The 25,208-nt window shown below is 46.3% G+C and overlaps 1 protein-coding gene across 2 annotated transcripts in view; it reads right to left on the bottom strand.

Moving 5' to 3' along the window:
* LOC139424462 (rab GTPase-activating protein 1-like) overlaps window positions 1-25,208 on the bottom strand; it is a 153,976-nt gene that overhangs the window by 35,579 nt on the left and 93,189 nt on the right. For both annotated transcript variants that reach the window (XM_071176371.1, XM_071176456.1), the window contains 4 exons: window positions 24,120-24,245; window positions 19,381-19,524; window positions 15,773-15,814; window positions 7,545-7,673 (listed from right to left, as the gene is read on the bottom strand). In XM_071176371.1, the coding sequence (XP_071032472.1) occupies window positions 7,545-7,673; window positions 15,773-15,814; window positions 19,381-19,524; window positions 24,120-24,245 (441 nt within the window). The remainder of the gene's footprint in view (window positions 1-7,544; window positions 7,674-15,772; window positions 15,815-19,380; window positions 19,525-24,119; window positions 24,246-25,208) is intronic.

Raw genomic sequence — 25,208 nt, 5'->3', positions numbered from 1 at the left:
CAATTTCAATTTAAGGGCTTTATTGGCATGGGAAATGTATGTCAACTAGATAATAAACAAAAGTGAACAATAAAAATGGAACAGTAAACAGACTCACAGAAGTTCCAAAATAATTTAGACATGTCAAATGGCATGATGTGCAAATAGTTAAATTACAAAAGGGAAAAATAAATAAACAAATATGGGTTGTATTTACAATGGTGTTCTTCACTGGTTGCCCTTTTCTTGTGGCAACAGGTCACAAATCTTGCTGCTGTGATGTCACACTGGTATTTCACCCAGTAGATACGGGAGTTTATCAAAATTAGGTTTGTTTTCAAATTCTTTGTGGATCTGTGTAATCTGAGGGAAATATGTGTCTCTAATATGGTCATACATTGGACAGGAGGTTAGGAAGTGGAGCTCAGTTTCCACCTCATTTTGTGGGCAGTGAGCACATAGCCTGTCTTATCTTGAGAGCCAGATCTGCCTACGGCGGCCTTTCTCAATAGCAAGGCTATGCTCACGGAGTCTCTCTCTCTCTCCCAGATAAAGTGTCTCTCTCTAAACACTGGAGTAGATCCAGAATGTACAGCTGTTAGTAGAAAAAGACAGATTAGAAGTTTTCCTCCATTTCCTTGTCATATTGCTGCTGACTCACTGTGTGGCAGGCAGACCATGAATGCACCTGTTCAGCTCACCTTGTCCACTGAAGTCAATGCAAGGCCCACCTACCCGCTCTAGCATTCTCTCTCATGGTCCTAAAGCCTGCCTCTCTCAGTTATTCCTCTATCTGACGATGTGTACACTTCGGTGTAAACAGCAAATACATTTCTCCGCGAAAAATGACTCAGAAGATCGCACACTGGCATATAACACCACAGTACTGCAAGTGCAGTGTGTGTGTGCGCATGCACGAGCACAATTGTTTTACATCATGACAGTACGTGATAAGGTGGAGTAATATTACTCAAACATTTAGCAGATCATTTTCTTCCAGAAGCTTTTAAAGACAAGCTTGTACGAGGCAATAATTACATAATAACGTACGCAGAGTGTCTACACTCAGGATATCCTGTCATTAGACATACACAGGGGAGAGGTGGAGGGAGAGAGAGATGCATACCGAGAGCAGGGATGGGTGCGGAAGGAGAGAATTATCTCTTCCATCGCGCTCTTCTTCCTTCCTGTAAAACTAGAAGGGCTCCCTGCTTTGCCACCGAGACACAGTTGCAAAGCAAGCGCTAAACACACACATACCAGCACCCACACGCACAAACATACGAATGCACACACACCCACACACACACAAACATACAAGCACACACAAACACAAACACATACAAGCGCACTCAAACATACGCGTGGACAAACATACGAGCACACAAACAAACACACATGAGCACAGACAAATACGATCACACACACACAAACATACGAGCACACACACACAAACATACGAGCACACACACACAAACATACGAGCACACACACACAAACATACGAGCACACACACACACACACACACACACACACACAAACAGACGAGCACACACACACCACACACACACAAACATACGAGCACACGACATACACAGAGACGGGAGCTGCTCCGCTGCCATCTGTGTGTGTATGTGTGTGTGTGTGTGTGTGTGCACGCGCGTGCGCGCTTAGGCCACTTCTTCTGACCTCAGCACATTCCCCAAATACCTCAGCTCATTATATTCTCCTTGTGGGAGGTGGTAGGAGGTACAGTGAACATCTTTAACCACACACTGACAGGCTGCGGATGTGGTGTGCTATTCCACATAGAAGATATTGAGAGAAGGAAATACAGTTGAAGTCAGAAGTTTACATACTTAGGTTGGAGTCATTAAAACTAGTTTTTTAACCACTCCACAAATGTCTTGTTAACAAACTATAGTTTGGCAAGTCAGTTAGGACATCTACTTTGTGCATGACACAAGTCATTTTATAAACAATAGTTTACAGACAGAGTATTTCACTTATAATTCATTGTATCACAATTCCAGTGGGTCAGAACTTTACACACACTAAGTTGACTGTGCCTTTAAACAACTTGAATTTTTTTTGAAAATGAAGTAATGGCTCTAGAAGCTTCTGATAGGCTAGTTGACATCATTTGAGTCAATTAGAGGTGTACCTGTGGATGTATTTCAAGGCCTACCTTCAAACTCGGTGCCTCTTTGCTTGACATCATGGGAAAATTAAATGAAATCAGCCAAGACCTAAGAAAAAAATGTGTAGACCACAAGTCTAGTTCATCCTTGGGAGCAATTTCCAAATGCCCGAAGGTACCACGTTCATCTGTACAAACAATAGTACGCAAGTATAAACACCATGGGACCACGCAGCCGTCATACTGCTCAGGAAGGAGACGCGTTCTGTCTCCCAGAGATGAAAGTATTTTGGTGCGAAAAGTGCAAATCAATCCCAGAACAACAGCAAAGGACCTTGTGAAGATCTGGAGGAAACAGGTACAAAAGTATCTATAGCCACAGTAAAACGAGTCCTATATCGACATAGCCTAATAATCAAATCAAATCAAATTTTATTTGTCACATACACATGGTTAGCAGATGTTAATGCGAGTGTAGCGAAATGCTTGTGCTTCTAGTTCCGACAATGCAGTAATAACCAACAAGTAATCTAACTAACAATTCCAAAACTACTGTCTTATACACAGTGTAAGGGGATAAAGAATATGTACATAAAGATATATGGATGAGTGATGGTACAGAGCAGCATAGGCAAGATACAGTAGATGGTATTGAGTGCAGTATATACATATGAGATGAGTATGTAAACAAAGTGGCATAGTTAAAGTGGCTAGTGATACATGTATTACATAAAGATGCAGTAGATGATATAGAGTATAGTATATACATATACATATGAGATGAATAATGTAGGGTATGTAAACATTATATTAGGTAGCATTGTTTAAAGTGGCTAGTGATATATTTTACATCATTTCCCATCAATTCCCATTATTAAAGTGGCTGGAGTTGAGTCAGTGTGTTGGCAGCAGCCACTCAATGTTAGTGGTGGCTGTTTAACAGTCGGATGGCCTTGAGATAGAAGCTGTTTTTCAGTCTCTCAGTCCCAGCTTTGATGCACCTGTACTGACCTCGCCTTCTGGATGATAGCGGGGTGAACAGGCAGTGGCTCGGGTGGTTGTTGTCCTTGATGATCTTTATGGCCTTCCTGTAACATCGGGTGGTGTAGGTGTCCTGGAGGGCAGGTAGTTTGCCCCCGGTGATGCGTTGTGCAGACCTCACTACCCTCTGGAGAGCCTTACGGTTGTGGGCGGAGCAGTTGCCGTACCAGGCGGTGATACAGCCCGCCAGGATGCTCTCGATTGTGCATCTGTAGAAGTTTGTGAGAGCTTTTGGTGACAAGCCGAATTTCTTCAGCCTCCTGAGGTCGAAGAGGCGCTGCTGCGCCTTCTTCACGATGCTGTCTGTGTGAGTGGACCAATTCAGTTTGTCTGTGATGTGTATGCCGAGGAACTTAAAACTTACTACCCTCTCCACTACTGTTCCATCGATGTGGATAGGGGGGTGTTCCCTCTGCTGTTTCCTGAAGTACACAATCATCTCCTTAGTTTTGTTGACGTTGAGTGTGAGGTTATTTTCCTGACACCACAATCCGAGGGCCCTCACCTCCTCCCTGTAGGCCGTCTCGTCGTTGTTGGTAATCAAGCCTACCACTGTTGTGTCGTCCGCAAACTTGATGATTGAGTTGGAGGCGTGCGTGGCTACGCAGTCGTGGGTGAACAGGGAGTACAGGAGAGGGCTCAGAACGCACCCTTGTGGGGCCCCAGTGTTGAGGATCAGCGGGGTGGAGATGTTGTTGCCTACCCTCACCACCTGGGGGTGGCCCGTCAGGAAGTCCAGTACCCAGTTGCACAGGGCGGGGTCGAGACCCAGGGTCTCAGGGAATGTTTTAATCGTTGCTATGGGAACGACATCTTCAACGCACGTTCTAATGAACTCGCACACCGAATCAGCGTATTCATCAATGTTGTTATCTGACGCAATACGAAACATATCCCAGTCCACGTGATGGAAGCAGTCTTGGAGTGTGGAATCAGCTTGTTCAGACCAGCATTGGACAGACCTCAGCGTGGGAGCTTCTTGTTTTAGTTTCTGTCTGTAGGCAGGGATCAGCAAAATGGAGTCATGGTCAGCTTTTCCGAAAGGAGGGCGGGGCAGGGCCTTATATGCGTCGCGGAAGTTAGAATAACAATGATACAAGGTTTTTCCAGCCCTGGTTGCGCAATCGATATGCTGATACAATTTAGGGAGTCTTGTTTTCAGACTAGCCTTGTTAAAATCCCCAGCTACAATGAATGCAGCCTCAGGATGTATGGATTCCAGTTTGCAAAGAGTCAAATAAAGTTCGTTCAGAGCCATCGATGTGTCTGCTTGGGGGGGAATATATACGGCTGTGATTATAATCGAAGAGATTTCTCTTGGTAGATAATGCGGTCGACATTTGATTGTGAGGAATTCTAAATCAGGTGAACAGAAGGATTTGAGTTCCTGTATGTTTCTGTGATCACACCACGTCTCGTTAGCCATAAGGCATACGCCCCCGCCCCTCTTCTTACCAGAAAGATGTTTGTTTCTGTCAGCGCGATGTGTGGAGAAACCCGCTGGCTGCACCGCCTCCGATAGCGTCTCTCCAGTGAGCCATGTTTCCGTGAAGCAAAGAACGTTACAGTCTCTGATGTCCCTCTGGAATGCTACCCTTGCTCGGATTTCATCAACCTTGTTGTCAAGAGACTGGACATTGGCGAGAAGAATGCTAGGGAGTGGTGCACGATGTGCCCGTCTCCGGAGTCTGACCAGAAGACCGCCTCATTTCCCTATTTTACGGAGTCGTTTTTTTGGGTCGCCGGCTGGGATCCATTCCGTTGTCCTGGTTGAAAGGCAGAACACAGAATCCGCTTCGCGAAAATCATATTCTTGGTTGTACTGATGGTGAGTTGACGCTGATCTTATATTCAGTAGTTCTTCTCGACTGTATGTAATGAAACCTAAGATGACCTGGGGTACTAATGTAAGAAATAACACGTAAAAAAACAAAAAACTGCAGTTTCCTAGGAACACGAAGCGAGGCGGCCATCTCTGTCGGCGCCATGGCAACCCAAGATGCTGCTCAGCAAAGAAGAAGCCACTACACTAAAAAAAGCCAGACTACGGTTTGCAACTGCACGTGGGGACAAAGATCATACTTTTTGGAGAAACGTCCTCTGGTCTGAAGAAACAAAAATAGAACTGTTTGGCCATAATTACTATCATTATGTTTGGAGGAAAAAGGGGGAGGCTTGCAGGCAGGCCGAAGAACACCATCCCAACCGTGAAGCATGGGGGTGGCAACATCATGTTGTGGGGGTCCTTTGCTGCAAGAGGGACTGGTGCACTTCACAAAATAGATGGCATCATGAGGGAGGGAAATTATGTGGATATATTGAAGCAACATCGCAAGACATCAGTCAAGAAGTTAAAGCTTGGTCACAAATGGGTCTTCCAAATGGACAATGACCCCAAGCATACTTCCAGAGTTGTGGCAAAATGGCTTAAGGACAACAAAGTCAAGGTATTGAGTGGTCATTACAAAGCCCTGACATCAATCCAATAGAAAATTTGTGGGCAGAACTGAAAAAGCATGTACGAGCAAGGAGGCCTACAAACCTGACTCAGTTACACCAGCTCTGTCAAGAGGAATTATTGTGGGAAGCTTGTGGAAGGCTACCTAAATAGTTTGACCCAAGTTAACCTCTTGAACCTCTCGGGGCAGTATTTCATTTTTGGATGAAAAACGTTCCCGTTTTAAACAAGATATTTTGTCACAAAAAGATGCTCGACTATGCATATAATTGACAGATTTGGAAAGAAAACCCTCTGACGTTTCCAAAACTGCAAAGATATTGTCTGTGAGTGCCACAGAACTAATGCTACAGGCGAAACCAAGATGAAATTTCATACAGGAAGTGAGCCAGATTTTGAATGCGTGTTCCAATGTCTCCTTATATGGCTGTGAATGCGCAAGGAATGAGCCTACACTTTCTGTCGTTTCCCCAAGGTGTTTGCAGCATTGTGACGTATTTGTAGGCATATCATTGGAAAATTGACCATAAGAGACTACATTTACCAGGTGTCCGCTCGGTGTCCTCCGTCGAAACTATTGCATAATCTCCAGGTGCGTGCATTTTTCCATTTTGAACAGAGGAGAAACCAAACTGCCACGAGTGATTTATCATCGAATAGATATGTGAAAAACACCTTGAGGATTGATTCTAAACAACGTTTGCCATGTTTCTGTCGATATTATGGAGTTAATTTGGAAAAAAGTTCGCCGTTGTAATGACTGAATTTTCTGTTTTTTTTCTTAGCCAAACGTGATAAACAAAACGGAGCGATTTCTCCTACACAAATAATATTTTTGGAAAAACTGAACATTTGCTATCTAACTGAGTCTCCTCATTGAAAACATCCGAAGTTCTTCAAAGGTAAATGATTTTATTTGAATGCTTTTCTTGTTTTTGTGAAAATGTTGCCTGCTGAATGCTAGGCTTAATGCTATGCTAGCTATCAATACTCTTACACAAAAGCTTGTGTAGCTATGGTTGAAAAGCATTTTTTGAAAATCTGAGATGACAGTGTTGTTAACAAAAGACTAAGTTTGTGAGCCAATATATTTATTTCATTTCATTTGCGATTTTCATGAATAGTTAACGTTGCGTTATGCTAATGAGTTTGAGGCTATAATTACGCTCCCGGATACGGGATTACTCGTCGCAACAGGTTAAACAATTTAAAGGCAATGCTACCAAATACTAATTGAGTGTATGTAAACTTCTGACCCACTGGGAATATGATGAAATAAATAAAAGCAGAACTAAATCAATCTCTCGACTATTATTCTGACATTTCACATTCTTAAAATAAAGTGGTGATCCTAACTGACCTAAGACAGGGAATATTTACTAGGATTAAATGTCAGGAATTGTGAAAAACTGAGTTTAATTGTATTTGGCTAAAGTGTATGTAAACTTCCGACTTCAACTGTATGTTTACAAGGAAATATCAAGTTTAAAGTTGTCATGTGCACTAGTAGAATGAAATGACTTTCCTGCTTGCTCTTTCCCAACAATATCAGTAGTACTATAAAACAACGTCAAGTAGAACAAAAACACATGACAAATACTTGACTTTTTAAAAAGTATTATAATACTACTGATAAGACGAACGAGAGAAAGCAAGTAAGCTAAATACAGGGTCAGTGCCAATACCATATTTACAATGTGCAGCGGCACTGGAGTGGTAAGGGTACATATCCTCATAACCTGTTAGGTAGACTATGGCAAACCTGGCTTAGAAGTGATGTAGGCAATTCAACTAGACTGACACTTTCACATCTCTGAAAATAAAACTGGACTTCGCCCAGTCGGAAGCATAAGCTCCCTTTTGGACCAGTGGTCAGTGTAGTGTGTAAAACAAAGGGAACAGAAAACAGAGAATAATGGTTCCTACCTTGATGTTACAGGCCTGTTCCATGAGCCTGCGGGCGTTCTCTGCAGCCCTGTAGCGTTTGGGCAGCTGGACCCGGAAGAACTTCAGAGCCCCCTCAAAGTCAGTCTGAAGTAGGTCCTCCTTGGACGTCTGAGGAGAAAGACGCCAAGCTCAGCCAATAGACTGGAATGCGACAGAGACAGAAAACATGACACTAGAACGTCCATCTTTGTTTAGTAAAGTTGGAAAGATCATAGTACTCAACTGTAATTGGAAATGATTTGATTAGTTATTTTCCTGTATTTTATTTACTGTTGATATGGATTTCTATGTAATAAACATGATCATATGTGAGGGAAGACTCAGACAGATGCTTTACCTTGAGGGAAGGGAAACAGGAGTTAACCATTAATAAAAGTAGTTTTAGTTTAGTGAACACATTGTTGGAGACTAAGCAGTGATGCTTTACCTATGACCGGTTTGACTGCCAGCATCTAACCAGTGTTGAATGTTATGTTTACAGTTTGACACCAGACTGAGTCGGGGGAACACTGATAATGTCTCTGTGACTTCTTACAAGCCTCGTGCAGGTGTTTACAGTACCGTCAGTGCTGTGTGATTAACAGAGTAGGGCCTCCTCCAAGTGGCCCGTTACACAGTTTCTCTGCTTCTGTTGTGACATTGTCTCCATGTTGCAACTTGTAATAAAACAGATTTATTTCTGACTGATTTGACGACTGCTCACCTGGAATTTCCTTTACATTAACCATGAGTAATACTACTTTGATCCAAGATATCTGGTAGTGTCATTTCAAGTGAGACGGGTGGTTAAAACGGGTTGAGGACCTTGTTAGCAGGGCTGAACGTAACAGCACCATACACTGACATAATGATGATTCACACAAAACACTAAATTAACAGCCCAAGCTATTGAACAATTCAACAATATAGCTACATTACAAAAGTATGTTGTTGGACAACAGTTGCCCTCGCAGGGTAAGATTGCCCATCCCTGGCCTATCCTGTCCTAGCCCCAGTTGCCATCTCAGTCCCTGCCCCAACCCCAGTCCCTATCCAGTCCATCTCTCACCGCAAGTAGCTTGGGGACGAAGAGGCGATGGCCCATCCCCAGGAGCCCCATCACCTTACAGACAGAGTCTGTCTCCCCAGCTTTCTCCTCCGCTGAACCCCCTTCCTCTGCCCCCCAGCTGCCCATCCGCAGTGCCGCTGGTAGCTGGGTGGGCATGGCAGTGACTGGGGGTGATGGTTGGGTGGAGGGGGAATGGGAATGGGAGGGAGAGAAAGATGGAGAGGAGAGAGGTTCCAGCTCTGGGGCCAGGGTGGTCAGGGTGCAGGGCGACTCCAGTTCTGGGACCAGGGTGCAGGGCGACTCCAGTTCTGGGACCAGAGTGCAGGGAGACTCCAGTTCTGGGACCAGGGTGCAGGGAGACTCCAGTTCTGGGACCAGGGTGCAGGGAGACTCCAGTTCTGGGACCAGGGTGCAGGGAGGCTCCGGTTCTGTGGCCAGGGTGCAGAGAGGCTCCAGTTCTGTGGCCAGGGTGCAGGGAGACTCCAGTTCTGTGGCCAGGGTGCAGAGAGGCTCCAGTTCTGGGACCAGGGTGCAGGGAGACTCCAGTTCTGTGGCCAGGGTGCAGAGAGGCTCCAGTTCTGTGGCCAGGGTGCAGAGAGGCTCCAGTTCTGTGGCCAGGGTGCAGAGAGGCTCCAGTTCTGTGGCCAGGGTGCAGAGAGGCTCCAGTTCTGTGGCCAGGGTGCAGAGAGGCTCCAGTTCTGTGGCCAGGGTGCAGGGAGACTCCAGTTCTGTGGCCAGGGTGCAGGGAGACTCCAGTTCTGGGACCAGGGTGGCCAGGGTGCAGGGAGACTCCAGTTCTGTGGCCAGGGTGGCCAGGGTGCACGGAGACTCCAGTTCTGTGGCCAGGGTGCACGGAGACTCCAGTTCTGTGGCCAGGGTGCACGGAGACTCCAGTTCTGTGGCCAGGGTGCACGGAGACTCCAGTTCTGTGGTCAGGGTGCAGAGAGACTCCAGTTCTGTGGTCAGGGTGCAGGGAGACTCCAGTTCTGTGGTCAGGGTGCAGGGCGACTCCAGTTCTGGGACCAGGGTGGCAAGGGTGCAGAGAGGTTCCAGTTCTGTGGCCAGGGTGCAGGGAGACTCCAGTTCTGGGACCAGGGTGGCCAGGGTGCAGGGAGACTCCAGCGTGCAGTCCCAGCTATGTCCAATATCGGACAATCCGACCAAGACTTCAGGTCAGGGTCCAGCAGAGATTTTTCTCTTATGCTGTTTGGCAATTCAAGCTAGGTCTTACGAATTGCAGCAGTGACCTTTTGGGGGAAAGAATAGGTCGATAGTTCCGCATCAGGTAGGGACACACACAACACAGTGAGGTATTGGATCAGAGCTTCTCTCGATAGACTGGCCAAGCCTGTCGTCCCCCAATAATACAAACTCAGCAGAAATACACCACGAATAGATCCACAGGTAGAGAGGATCCAGTGGGGTTGAGCACCAGAGAATCAGTGAGTTGGTTGGGTTCATTCAGTAAGCTCCGTTGTCAGAGAGCCGATATAGCCCCTCGACCTCGACACTATAGTCCCTTCATCCCAACTGACCAGCGCAGTCGGCATAATGTAGATACGGTGAGGCAGAAAATACAGTGCAAGGATACTCATCTGCTTTTCTTAACAACAAATCCCAAAACAGGGGGGATGCCATTGCCTAGCAACAGACAGGCACGAGGCTAGACGGTTTAAGCAGATGACAGGTAATGAGTCTTCACCTTTTTATCCCCCTCCCGTCTTCAAAGAGCAAGCATCTCTCTTTTCACAACTGAGACCAAGGCTTAATAACAAGGACAAAAGACAGACTTCAATGATCGTCTTTATCTCCAGCCTAGAGGTAACACTATAGACATATAGGTCAGGGCAGACTGAGTTTGCTTCAGAAAATCTGTCCACAAACATCCCTCCCTTCCAAATGATGTAGTCCCTTCACGTCCGAAGCGGTCCTTTCTGATGTAACACACATCGGAAGCTGAGGGGAGGAAGAGACTGAAGTGATTCTGTCTATTAGCCACGCCGCCTTAGGCTGAAGCTGCTTCCATCCCAAACAGTGACGTCTTGGCGTTGTGTTAACAGCTGAATGGACTTTAAGGACGATGGTGACTCAGAGTCCAAGAGAGGAAATAGATGTAGTGGTGGTAGAGATCAGGGAGAGGCAGAGTAGGGAAGGCTCTGACAGGGAGCCTTAGCAGGACACACAAGCTTGAGTGTGTGTGTCTCGGTCTCTGTCAGGAAATCCTTTACTCCCATAAAGGAGCATTGAAATTGCCAAGGCCCTCAGAAGCAGAGTTCAATAGGGAGAAACATCCACAAAGGCTTTAAAAAGGACTCCTGAATCTAATACCTCCAGCAGACTTCCATAAGGAAACACATCCAGAGTAGAAATCCTTCCAGTCAAGGTAAAGGTTTCCTTCCAGGTCTTTGCAGGAGGGTCCTTTGCAGGAGGGTCCTTTGCTGTGTCAGATTCTGCTGGTCCAAAGCCTCGGCCAAACGGGGGAGCAACAGGTTTGGGTTTGGTCTGGCAACAGCTAGTGGAGGCATGTGGAGAGAACCACACCGGTTTTCCCACCTTCCTTTTCCTCCCTCTCCCTTCCCCTCTCGCCCAGCTAAAGGGTCTGCGATGCTACTGGCTAACACAGCTTCTCTGATGCAGAGGTCTGGGCTGGGGATGGGCGGAGAGAGAGCGAGCGAGAGAGCATGTGATTGAGATGCTGAGGCAGAGAGGTGCTAGAAGACAAGAGGAGAAGGAGAGGGGAAGGGTATGATAGAGGGGTCTGAGGGTTGATGCGCTCGCGGTAGACATCCCTGAAAAAAATGGAAGACCCCCCTCCTCCTTTTCTACACCTCAGCTAATGGCTAACTGCTAACAGCTAATAGATGTTAGTGCTGCTGCCGTGCACTCCTAAAGGACTATGGTAGACCGGCAAGGGCGGGTAAGTGCACAGAGGGAGAGGGAGGCGGAGAGAGACAGAGGGATAGAAGGGAGGGGGAGAGAGAGACAGAGGGATAGAAGGGAGGGGGAGAGAGAGACAGAGGGAGAGAAGGGAGGGTAGGGGAGAGACAGAGGGATAGAAGGGAGGGGGAGAGGAAGGAGGATAGAGACAGAGGGATAGAAGGGAGGGGGAGAGAGACAGAGGGATAGAAGGGAGGGGGAGAGGAAGGAGGATAGAGCCAGAGGGATAGAAGGGAGGGGGAGAGGAAGGAGGATAGAGACAGAGGGATAGAAGGGAGGGGGAGAGAGACAGAGGGATAGAAGGGAGGGCGGGGGAGAGACAGAGGGATAGAAGGGAGGGCGGGGGTGAGACAGAGGGATAGAAGGGAGGGCGGGGGTGAGACAGAGAGATAGAAGGGAGGGGGAGAAGGAAGGGAAGAGAGATAGAGGGATAGAAGGGAGGGGGAGAGGAAGGAGGAGAGAGACAGAGGGATAGAAGGGAGGGCGGGGGAGAGACAGAGAGATAGAAGGGAGTGGAGGAAGGAAGGGGAGAGAGATAGAGGGATAGAAGGGAGGGGGAGAGGAAGGAGGAGAGAGACAGAGGGATAGAAGGTAGGGGAGAGAGATAGAGGGTTAGAAGGGATGGGGAGAGAGACAGAGGGATAGAAGGGAGGGGGAGAGAGACAGAGGGATAGAAGGGAGGGGGAGAGAGACAGAGGGATAGAAGGGAGGGGGAGAGAGACAGAGGGATAGAAGGGAGGGGGAGAGAGACAGAGGGATAGAAGGGAGGGGAAGAGAGAGAGGGATAGAAGGGAGGGGGAGAGAGACAGAGGGATAGAAGGGAGGGGGAGAGAGACAGAGGGATAGAAGGGAGGGGGAGAGAGACAGAGGGATAGAAGGGAGGGGGAGAGAGAGACAGAGGGATAGAAGGGAGGGGGAGAGAGAGACAGAGGGAGAGAAGGGAGGGTGGGGGAGAGACAGAGGGATAGAAGGGAGGGGGAGAGGAAGGAGGATAGAGACAGAGGGATAGAAGGGAGGGGGAGAGAGACAGAGGGATAGAAGGGAGGGGGAGAGGAAGGAGGATAGAGACAGAGGGATAGAAGGGAGGGGAAGAGGAAGGAGGATAGAGACAGAGGGATAGAAGGGAGGGGGAGAGGAAGGAGGAGAGAGACAGAGGGATAGAAGGGAGGGGAGAGAGGAAGGAGGAGAGGAAGCCTTCGGGAATAATGCCGTCATGCCTGACCAATCAGCGGGACAAAACACAACCAATATATGCTTTAATAGCATGAAAGTACTATTCTGTTGTAGCTGGAGGCTTTTTAAAATCTAACAATAGACAGTAATGGGTATCATTGGTGAGGAAACCGTGTGTAGAGACTAAGTACGGGTTCAAATAGAAAAGCCATCACCTTAGCCCTCCCAGGAGCTGCTAGTTCACCTGGGTTCACCTCACACATGGTTTCTACACACTCGTTCGCGCTCATCTTTCTGATGACCCTGTGATCATCAGTGTAACCCATTTCCCTTCACAGTGACTCAACGTTGTTCAAAATAAAATGCAGGCGAAAAGTCACATTTACAGTGCATGACAATTTCTTCCACCGATTAGGAAGTTCAGTTTAAAGTCAAAATGTTATAATGCATTGGCCTATGTTACGTTCCCCAGTTTGTGTTGTAGTTTGTGTACTTGCATGTGTTTATTTCAGGAAATGGCTTCCTGAAATCCCTCAAGCAGCTGATTGGTCGACTCCAAGGCTAATTGGAGAGCTGACCCCGCCCCCTCGTCAAGACACAGCTGTCTCCAATATTACATTCATTCTGAAGCTATATAAAAGCTAGTGTTCTGTTCAGGAGAGAGAGATTTTTGGAGGTAGGGATTACTGAGAGAGATTTTGGAGGTAGGGATTGCTGAGAGAGATTTTGCTAGAGAGATTTTGCTGAGGTCATTGCTGAGCGATTGTTTGTGATAGAGAGTTTTTGCTAGAGGTTGATTTTGGCTGGGAGTTCATTGCTGAGAGTGGGTATGTTCTGTGAGTTTGTTGCTCAGAGCTCACAGCTCATGATGAGGGGCGAACTTCATCAACATTAGAGATGATGGTTATTTGATGTCCTCTGTTTCTCAGTTTGTTTGTAAAATTGTTTAATATTCTGTTTCATTTGTTCCCAGGGGAGAAGGGGAAGGCACCTTGGGAGTGCTTAGGCAAGAGGCCCGCGGGCATACATATACCCGTAGTATATTCACTGTCTAGGCACACTAGGTAAGACCTGGGTGGACCACTCCCTGTATTTTGGTTAGGGCACCAGGTGGTGCTAAATTAGGTAAGTAGTGGGTAGGCAGGTAAGATAGGAGAGGGGGAGCTTTGAGATTTACTTTCTTTGCTTTGGTTCCGTCCAGCCCCTCTTCCCCATATTACCGTGTACAGGAATAAAGTCCTTGTAAAACGGTACCACATTCTGCCTGTTGTCATTCTTACTCGCACCTACAGTCCATACCTCTTTCGCTTCACAGAGAGTTTAGTTGTAGCAGGGGGTTGCGTTCCCTCTTCATAGAGGCGTGCGTAACAGCCTACAATCTGAACTGCAAAGAATTCAGCACTTAATCACCAACATTTAACTGACATTTCTTTGAACCTAGTCCAAAATGAATACTCCCAATGGCAGGGGGTTATGGGATTTTGTCTCAGCGCAGAACGGTAACAAATAGTTTGAGGTACAAGACTAATTGATTAGCCTGTTCATTTGTCAACAATAGCACTGCAATCACAGTATCTGATAGACTTGACATTTGACCTGAAGTACACTATAATAGCACAGCCGCTGTACTTGAGTTTTAAATTAAAATGTAATGACATTGACAATATGTATAAAAAGAGGGCTTCAGAGTGGTTGTTATTGGACAACTCCAGGTGGTCCCTCCTCGTTTCAATGTATTATTTTTCCGCAGTACAAGATACCCTCCGTTTCAAGATATTCTTTACCATAGGACAAGATGAATTTAAGTCTCTCTCTCTCTCCCTGTGTGTGTCATCTATGAACATCTTGGCCATGTTCTGTTACAATCTCCACCCGGCACAGCCAGAAGAGTACTGGCCGCCCCTCAGCCTGGTTATTCTCTAGGATTCTTCCTAGGTTTTGGCCTTTCTAGGGAGTTTTTCCTAGCCACCGTGCTTCTACACCTGCATTGCTTGCTGTTTGGGGTTTTAGGCTGGGTTTCTGTACAGCACTTTGAGATATCAGCTGATGTAAGAACAGCTTTATAAATACATTTGATTGATTGACTGATATGCAAAGCTCATCTGTGAAAGAGACCTTGGTCTCAGCAAGACTCCCTGTTAAAATAACGGTTCAATAAAATAAAGAAATGGGCAGCAGAGGGAGACAGTAAACTATTCCACTTTCTTACAACCCAGTCATCCATACTGTACTACACAGAACGTCATTCTCTGACAGCAGAGATGCTCTTCCCATATATTTACTAAACACTGCAGAATCCCCCACAGTAACTAAAAATAGATGTCTTTTTGAAATCAGTCAAATGGCTCATAAGTAAGAGAGAGGATGGTGGTCTGTAATATTGACATCCTTTTTCATGTTTTCTTCTAATAGTTTGGGATTTCGGGGTTGGGCCATCTGATTCTGGACCTGTGGTTAAGGCCAACTTCTTCTACCTCTAGACCGTTGAGGTCAAAAAGACTCTCAATATAATCTGAGTCATAGCAGTCAAAAAGGGCAGGTCGAAGTCTTAGGCCTCTGTGTTGAGTGTGACTCGTCCAATACCATAACAGGATGTCTGTAACTGAAAATCAAAGGAATGGTCTGGACCCCCACCCAGTACATGAAGAAAAGTAAAGGAATGGTCTGGACCCCCACCCAGTACATGAAGAAAAGTAAAGGAATGGTCTGGACCCCCACCCAGTACATGAAGAAAAGTAAAGGAATGGTCTGGACCCCCACCCAGTACATGAAGAAAAGTAAAGGAATGGTCTGGACCCCCACCCAGTACATGAAGAAAAGTAAAGGAATGGTCTGGACCCCCACCCAGTACATGAAGAAAAGTAAAGGAATGGTCTGGACCCCCACCCAGTACATGAAGAAAAGTAAAGGAATGGTCTGGACCCCCACCCAGTACATGAAGAAAAGTAAAGGAATGGTCTGGACCCCCACCCAGTACATGAAGAAAAGTAAAGGAATGGTCTGGACCCCCACCCAGTACATGAAGAAAAGTAAAGGAAGTCTATCACACCTTGAGGAGGGCCAGAGCCACGTTGAAGATGACGTTCAGACCCTAGGAGAGGACAAGAACAAGACAATTATCACAGGTCTGTAGCTATCACCTAAACACATGGCATACAGTGGAAAGAATCAAAGTCGTTCATCTCATCAACTGTCTTCATATCGGCTGCTTTATCTTGTAAACCTAATGCCAATAAACCATGTAGGAAATGCCCATTATTTTTATTATTTATTGTGATGGATTGGCAAAGTAAAAATTATCTTCAAAATGAAAAGACTCGTAACTTATGAAACTGCTGTGTTGAGAGCTAAGAAAAAAACACACTAAAAACAAATGACATAATGATACTTCTGGTGCCGGTGTAATCAACATATTTGTACCATCACATTCTATGTAACTTCAAACATCCATTCATGAGTCATATTGTCAGATTTCATCGTGTCTGTATTGTCCATTGATGATTTCATATGATTTCAAAGCAAACGGTCCGTTGATGATAATGAGGACTCTACGTTCCCAAGGGAACGCTATGGAAACACGCCCACCCCTGAGGATACAAAGGCACCTGGACCCATAGTACTGAGTGACAACCATCTAAAACACAGAGCTAGATGGAGAGAAGAAAAGTGGTTGGGGAGAGAGAGAGAGAGAGAGAGAGACAGGTTGGGCTCCATCATGGGCACAGTGACAGACAAATGGATGAATGAATGGCAGAGTGAGAAAATGAGATAAATAAATAGATAGCCTGTAGAGAGAGGGAGAGGGAGAAGAGTGACAGAGAGAAAGAGAGAGAGGGAAAGGGCTAGCGAGAGGGACAGCAAGTGAGAGGGACAGCAAGTGAGAGGAACAGCAAGTGAGAGGGACAGCAAGTGAGAGAGGGGAAGAAGGGGAGAGGATGCTGAAGTCAGCTCTGCATGGGAACACCGACAGCCCGTTCACATGGCAACACTGAGCTAAAAATATCTTCCCAGTTCTATAAATAACCAGAAGGCTTCTTTCTCTCTCTCCTCATCCCGCTCTCCCTTCCTCAGTCTATTTTTTCAAAGGGCTCTAGATGGCGCTAGGATGTCAGAGGCAGACACAGAGCGAGGCAGACACAGAGCAAGGCAGACACAGAGCGAGGCAGACACAGAGCGAGGCAGACACAGAGCGAGGCAGACACAGAGCGAGGCAGACACAGAGCGAGGCAGACAACACGAAGCGCGAGACAACACGAAGCGCGAGACAACACAGAGACAGAGAGAGAGAGAGCGAGACACACAGAGAGAGAGACAGATAGAGAGAGACAGAGAGAGAGAGACAGATAGAGAGAGACAGAGAGAGAGAGACAGATAGAGAGAGACAGAGAGAGAGAGACAGAGAGAGAGAGACAGAGAAACAGACAGACAGACAGAGAGAGACAGAGAAACAGACAGACAGACAGAGAGAGACAGACACAAACAGACAGACAGACAGAGAGAGACAGACACAAACAGACAGACAGACAGAGAGAGACAGACACAAACAGACAGACAGACAGACAGACAGACAGACAGACACAGACAGACAGACAGACAGACAGAGACACAGACAGACAGACAGAGACACAGACAGACAGACAGAGACACAGACAGACAGACACAGACACAGACAGACACACAGACACAGACACAGACACAGACACAGACACAGACACAGACACAGACACAGACACAGACACAGACAGACAGACAGACAGACAGACAGACAGACAGACAGACAGACAGACAGACAGACAGACAGACAGACAGACAGACAGACAGACAGACAGACAGACAGACAGACAGACAGACAGACAGACAGACAGACAGACAGACAGACAGACAGACAGACAGACAGACAGACAGACAGACAGACAGACAGACAGACAGACAGACAGACAGACAGACAGACAGACAGACAGACAGACAGACAGACAGACAGACAGACAGACAGACAGACAGAGACATTGTTATTGGTGAATGTATGGTTATTTTGACACTTGGTTATTGTTGTTACTGTTGTCCCGTTGACAATTTTGATTCTCATTTTTATTTATTTTTATATTGTAAATATACAAAATAAGCGTCCTGCCTGTTTGGCCCTGTCCTGGGGTATCATCGGATGGGGCCACAGTGTCTCCCGACCCCTCCTGTCTCAGCCTCCAGTATTTATGCTGCAGTAGTTTATGTGTCGGGGGGCTAGGGTCAGTCTGTTATATCTGGAGTATTTCTCCTGTCTTATCTGGTGTCCTGTGTGAATTTAAGTTCTGTGTCTCTCCCTCCCTCCCTATGTGTGTCTCCCTCCCTCCCTCTGTGTGTCCCCCTCCCTCCCTCTGTTTGTCTCCCTCCCTCTGTGTGTCCCCCTCCCTCCCTCTGTGTCCCCCTCCCTCCCTCTGTGTCCCCCTCCCTCCCTCTGTGTCCCCCTCCCTCCCTCTGTGTCTCCCTCCCTCCCTCCGTGTCTCTGTCTCTCACAGAGAGAGAGAGACAGAGACACAGAGAGAGAGAGAGAGAGAGAGAGAGAGAGAGACAGAGACACAGAGAGACAGAGAGAGACAGAGACACAGAGAGAGAGAGACAGAGACACAGAGAGACAGAGAGAGAGAGAGACAGAAAGAAGGGGGACAGGAGGTGTGGAGAAAAGAAAAGGACCACAGAAGCACAACAGATCAAAGGGGAAGGGAGAGGTTAAGCAATTTCATAGCAAAAAGAGGGAAAAAAATGAGAACAGAATTACAAAAAAACAAATCAAATTGAGGCATGGGTAAAGTCGAGGACAATAAGAAAGTGACCTCTCCCGTGAAAAAAGAGAAAAAGGTATGGAGAGGGAGAGGGAGAAAGGGAGAAAAAAAAGGGAGACACAGAGGAGAGGAGCAGATTCTCAGCACGCTGAGAAACGCATACGGAACATTTAATTGTTCCGACCGGGGGGGCGAGAGACGGAGGGAGGGAGAGAATCACACAGAGAGAAGAAGCGAGAACGGCCACAGTGCTGAGTCACAAATGGCACCCTATTCCCTTAATAGTGACCAAGGCCCAAAGTGTTAAACTTTTTTTTTATACCCGCAAGCCATTTAAAACCTCCCACACCAGTTGAGAATCAGTGTCATAGACTTCCAGTCACTGTGCTAACGCTAGTTAACAACTTCCTTCAAACTGCACGCAGAGACATACAAATGGTGTCCACGAGTTCACCTGACTCCCAAATTATCCCTTTAAGTTTAGTGTGGTAATGTACTGTGGAATAGGACTAAGGTTAGGACCAGTGTTGGGGTAAGGAATAGGACTAAGGTTAGGACCAGTGTTGGGGTAAGGAATAGGACTAAGGTTAGGACCAGTGTTGTGGTAAGGAATAGGACTAAGGTTAGGACCAGTGTTGGGGTAAGGAATAGGACTAAGGTTAGGACCAGTGTTGGGGTAAGGAATAGGACTAAGGTTAGGACCAGTGTTGTGGTAAGGAATAGGACTAAGGTTAGGACCAGTGTTGGGGTAAGGAATAGGACTAAGGTTAGGACCAGTGTTGGGGTAAGGAATAGGACTAAGGTTAGGACCAGTGTTGGTATTAGGAGTAGTGTTAAAATGAGTCTTAACAATAGTGTTGGGGCTTCGTTAACGTCTTACCTCACACAACAGCAGGTCAGTGATGTGGAAGACCATGCAGAGGGGAAACTTGGCTGTGAAGAGTGTGAGGAACCACTGAGAGGCGTACATGTGAGCTTCCAGATTGAGGTCCTGGAAGTGGGACCAGAGTTCTGGGAGTTGTTCCTGGAGAAAGGAAATAAGAGGAGATGAAACCACTCAGTAGGAAGAAAGGAGAGTTCATTTCACAGTATAAGCACTGCATTCAGAAAGTATTCAGACCTCTTGACTTTTTCCACATTTTGTTACGTTACAGCCTTACTCTAAAATGCATTAAATTGTTTTTTCCTCCTGATCAATCTACACACAATACCCCATAATGACAAAACAAAAACAGGTTTTTAGAAATGTTTGCTAATTTATAAAAAAAAAAAAGAACTTAAATATCACATTTACATAAGTATTTAGACCTTTTACTCAGTACTTTGTTGAAGCATCTTTAGCAGTGATTACAGCCTTGAGTCTTCTTGGGTATGGCACTTAGCACACCTGTATCTGGGGAGTGTCTCCCATTGCTCTCTGCAGATCCTCAACCTGTCAGGTTGGATGAGGAGCGTCGCTGCACAGCTATTTTCAGGTCTCTCCAGTGATGTTTGATTGGGTTCAAGCCTGGGCTCTGGCTGGGACACGAAGCCACACCTGAGTTGTCCTGGTTGAGTGCTTAGGGTTGTTGTCCTGTTGGAAGGTGAACTCTTTCCCCAGTCTGAGGTCTTGAGCGCTCTGGAGCAGGCTTTCATCAAAGATCTCTCTTTACTTTGCTCTGTTCATCTTTTCAAACCAAATCGTATTAGTCACATGCGCCGAGTACAACAGGTGTAGACCTTAGTGAAATGCTTACTTACGAGTCCCTAACCAACAGTGCAGTTTCAAAAAAATACAGATAACAGATAAAAGTAACAAGTAATTAAAGAGCAGCAGTACAAAGATTTGGCGGTCCGGTATCGCTTGCCGTGCGGTAGCAGAGAGAACAGTCTATGACTGGGGTGGCTGGAGTCTGACAATTGTTATGTCCTTCCTCTGACATCACCTGGTATAGGGGTCCTGGATGGCAGGAAGCTTGGCCCAAGTGAAGTACTGGGCCGTTCGCAATACCCTCTGTAGTGCTATTGCGATCGGAGGCTGAGCAGTTGCCATACCAGGGAGTGATGCAACCAGTCACATGCTCTTGATGGTGCAGCTGTAGAACCTTTTGAGGATCTGAGGACCCATGCCAAATCTTATCAGTCTCTTGAGGGGGAATAGGTTTTGACGTGCCCTCTTCACAACGGTCATGGTGTGCATGGACCATGTTGATCACATTGAGGGAGAGGTTGTTGTCCTTGCACCACACGGCCAGGTCTCTGACCTGCTCCCTATAGGCTGTCTCGTTGTTGTTGGTGATCAGGCCTACCACTGTTGTCATCGGAAAATGTAATGATGGTGTCGGAATCGTGCCTGGCCATGCAGTCATGACTGAACAGGCAGTACAGGAGGGGGCTGAGCACACACCCCTGAGGGGCCCCTGTGTTGAGGATCAGCGTGACAGATGTTTTATTACCTACCCTTACCACCTGGGGGCGGCCCGTCAGGAATTGCAGGATCCAGTTGCAGAGGGAGGTATTTAGTCCCAGGGTCCTTAGCTTATTGATGAGCTTTGAGGGAACTATGGTGTTGAACGCTGAGCTGAGCTGAAGCCAATGACAGATGTGGTCTACTCCTCAATGCCGTTGGAGGAATCCCGTAACATATTCCAGTCTGTGCTAGCAAAACAGTCCTGTAGCTTAGCATCTGATTCATCTGACCACTGTTTTACTGATCTAGTCACTGTTGCCTCCTGCTTTAATTTTTGCTTCTAAGCAGTTATCACGAGGATGGAATTATGGTCAGATTTGCTAAATGGAGGGAGATCTTTGTATGCATCTCTGTGTGTGGAGTATAGGTGGTCCAGAGTTCTTTTCCCTCTGGTTGCACATTTAACATGAGGATAGAAATTTGGTAAAAATGATTTAAGTTTCCCTGCATTAAAGGCGAGCAATAGCTTGATACTTCCTTAGATATCGCGTACCAGCTGTTGTTTACAAAAATACATAGTCCGCCTCCCCTTGTCTTAACAGACGCCGCTGTTCTATCCTGACAGTAAAGCGTTTAACCAGCCAGCTGTATGTTGATATTGTTGTCGTTCTGCCACAACTCCGTGAAGCATAAGATTATAGTTTTTTTATGTCCCGTTGGTAGTTTATCTTCCCAATAACTTGTCCATTTTATTGTCCAAAGATTGCATGTTTGCTAGCAGAATTGAGGGAAGTGGGGGTTTATTCGATCACCTCCGACTTCTCAGCAGGCAGACCTCTCTTTCTCCACCTCCACGCAGATCACGGGGCTCGGGGCCTGTTCCCAATATATCCTCTGCCTCGGGCTCGTCAGAGTCGTGAAAGAAGAAAAAGGATTCTGCTAGTCTGTGGTGATAAATCGCGGTCCTGATGTCTTAACGTTATTTTCGGTCATAAGAGACGGTAGCGGCAACATTATGTATAAAAAGAGTTAAAAAAAAAGTTACAAACGACGCAGATAAACAAACCAAAAAACACAATCGATTGGGGGCACTTAAAACGTCTGCCTTCTGCTCCGGTGCAATCTTACATAATATCCTCAATCCTGACTAGTCTCCCAGCCCCTGCTGCAGAAAAAAATCCCCACAGCATGATGCTGCCACCACCATGCTTCACCATACGGATGGTGCCAGGTTTATTCCAGACGTGACACTTGGCATTCAGGCCAAAAAGTTAAATCTTGGTTATATCAGACCAGAAAATATTGTTTCTCATGGTCTGAGAGTCCTTCAGGTGCCTTTTGGCAAACTCCAAGTGGGCTGTCATGTGCCTTTTACTGAGGAGTGGCTTTTGCCTGGCCAACCTTCCATAAAGGCTTGATTGGTGGAGTGCTGCATGTTCTACCCAGACTATTTGCATTGCACCCCCCACCCCCAGAAAGCTGCTGCTACTCTCTGTTATTATCTATGCATAGTCACTTTAATAACTCTACCTACATGTGATTATTACCTGAATTACCTCGACACCGATGCCCCCGCACATTGACATTGACTCTGTACTGGTACCACATGTATACAGCCCCGCAACATTTCACTGTAAGGTCTACGACACCTGTTGTATTCGGCGCATGTGACAAATAAAATTTGATTCTGGAAAGTTATCCCACCTCCACAGAGGAACTCTGGCGCTCTGTCAGAGTGACCATCAGGTTCTTGGTCACCTCCCGGACCAAGTCCCTTCTCCCCCGATTGCTCAGTTTGGCCGGGCGGCCAGCTCTAGGAAGAGTCTTGGTGGTTCTAAAATTCTTCCATTTAAGAATGGAGGCCACTGTGTTCTTGGGGACCCTCAAAACTGCAAAAAAATGTTGGAACCCTTCCCCAGATCTGTGCCTCGACACAATCCTGTCTCGGAGCTCTGCGGACAATTCCTTGAACCTCGTGGCTTGGTTTTTGCTCTGACATGCACTGTCAACTGTGGGACCTTATACAGACAAATCAAATAATGTCCAATCAATTGAATTTACCACAGGTAGACTCCAAGTTGTAGAAACATCTCAAGGATGATCACTGGAAAAAGGATGCACATGAGCTCAATGTCGAGTCTCATAGCAAAGGGTCTGAATATTTTGTTTTTATTTAACTAGGCAAGTCAGTTAAGAACAAATTCTTATTTATAATGACGGCCTACCCCGGACGACGCTGGGCCGAATGGGCGCCACCCAATGGGACTCCCAATCATGGCCGGATGTGATAGAGCCTGGATTCGAACCAGGGACCATAGTGACGCCTCTTGCACTGAGATGCTGTGTCTTTGACCGCTGCGCCACTCGGTATCAGTTTTTAATTTTTAATACATTTAAACTTTCAAAAAAACGTTTTTTACTTTGTCATTATGGGGTATTGGGTGTAGATTGCTGAGATTTATTTATTTTTGAATCCATTAATCCAAGGCTGTAACGTTACAAAATGTGGAAAAAGTCGAGGGGTCTGAATCCTTTCCTATGGCACTGTATATGCCAATATATTGATTGACAGACTAGTGTAAATCAGTCAACTCAGACAGTAAATCAGTCATTCAGTCAAGCAAGCGATCATCATCACAGCTCAGAAAGCGCCGTCAGAGAGGGAGTGAGAGAAGGAGAGCGCTGGAGAGAAAAGAGAAAAAGAAACTGACTTACTTCCACCTGTATGCCAACCCTTAGCGATTAATGCTAATATTCCTTAGCCTTGGGGAGCTAGCCTGTCAATACTTACCCAGCGTTGAAAAAAGGCCTACTTAGGGGAGGCTAAAATTGATTTCTGTATAAAATTAAACAACAAGTTGGAGTGGATTTTGCCTAATAACGAACCTAAGGCTGGCCCTTACAAAAATAGAGTCAGTCCGTGCTCTTAAAGATGGAATCCTTAATGGTCAAACTGCTACGTCCAATTGCGCGATGCACTCCCAGCTCTCCCGACCTCGTCAACAAAACAAAAACAATAATGTCTGTGGGGAGGACAGTGGCGCCGTTTCCCCTTACTGCGGATTCCATCTTTAAGGTGCATAGGGCACGGTTAAGTGTCTGCAGATACACACGCTGATGATATGCGCACATACACCCATGCAAGACACACACACGATGACAATCATTATGTGACATTTTGTTAGGTTTGAAGTTTTTCCAGGGGGCTTCAGTGAAGCGGGCGGACTAACCTGGAGCAGTCGTTCCAGCTGGTAGAACTTGCAGTGCAGATCCTCAAAGTTGTTCTTGTAGAGTTCCCTCAGGCCGTACTCATACATTATCCTCCCCAGCACACAGAAGGCCTGCTCCTCAGGCATCTACAGCCACAGGACCAAACAGAACCAGTGGGGGGTTAGCTAGAGTGTACCAACAGAGGAACGAGAGAAGGAGAGCTCTGAGATACGGGGAGGTCAAGCGGAAGTTGTTTCATTTTATCCTTTGACCTTTTGGAACACCAGTCACTTTAATAATGTTTAATGTGGTTGAATCTGTGCTTGAAATTCAGTACTCGACTGAGGGACCTTACAGATAATTGCATGTGTGAGGTACAGAGAAGGGGTAGTATTATTAAACACCATTATAGCATACAGAGTGAGTCCATGCAACTTATTATCTGACGTGTTAAGCAAGTTATTTAGGCTTGCCATAGCAAAGGGGTTGAATTTTTACTGTCTCAAAACATTAGGAACACCTTGCTTATATTGAGTTTTCCGACAGAACAGCCTCAATTCATCGGGGCATGGACTCTACAAGGTGTTGAAAGCGTTCCACAGGGATGCTGGCCCATGTTGACTCCAATGCACAGTTGTGTCAAGTTGGCTGAATGTCCTTTAGGTGGTGGACCATTCTTGATGCACACGGGAAACTGTTGAGGGTGAAAACCCCAGCAACGTTGCAGTTCTTGACAGAAACTGGCGCGCCTGGCAAGAAAGGCCCGACGAATTGAGGCTGTTCTGCGGTAAAAAATGGGGGTGCAACTCAAAAGGAAGATGTTCCTAATGTTTGGTCAACTCAGTATATATAAAGATATATATACAGTTAAGATTTATATAATTGTTGACATTTCAGCTCTTAATAGGCTTTTCTTAATAAATAATGCACTGCCGTAAACAGGAGTAGTATAAATGATTGGTGGAGTCTCTTGTTACTTGGAAGTGTTGTTTTCTGTGGATTGAGAGATTTTTCAGACCCTCTGAGGAAGAGTTAGGAGACGGTTGGAGCATCGGGAAAAGTGAGAGAGGGACTAAAAGAGAAAGAAGGATGTGTGTGAGGGAGGGAGA

The sequence above is a fragment of the Oncorhynchus clarkii genome, chromosome 1 (assembly GCF_045791955.1).
Source record: "Oncorhynchus clarkii lewisi isolate Uvic-CL-2024 chromosome 1, UVic_Ocla_1.0, whole genome shotgun sequence".
Classification (NCBI taxonomy): Eukaryota; Metazoa; Chordata; class Actinopteri; order Salmoniformes; family Salmonidae; genus Oncorhynchus; species Oncorhynchus clarkii.
The sequence above is the reverse complement of the archived record's forward strand: the minus strand, read 5'-3'. Positions and strand labels throughout refer to the sequence as shown.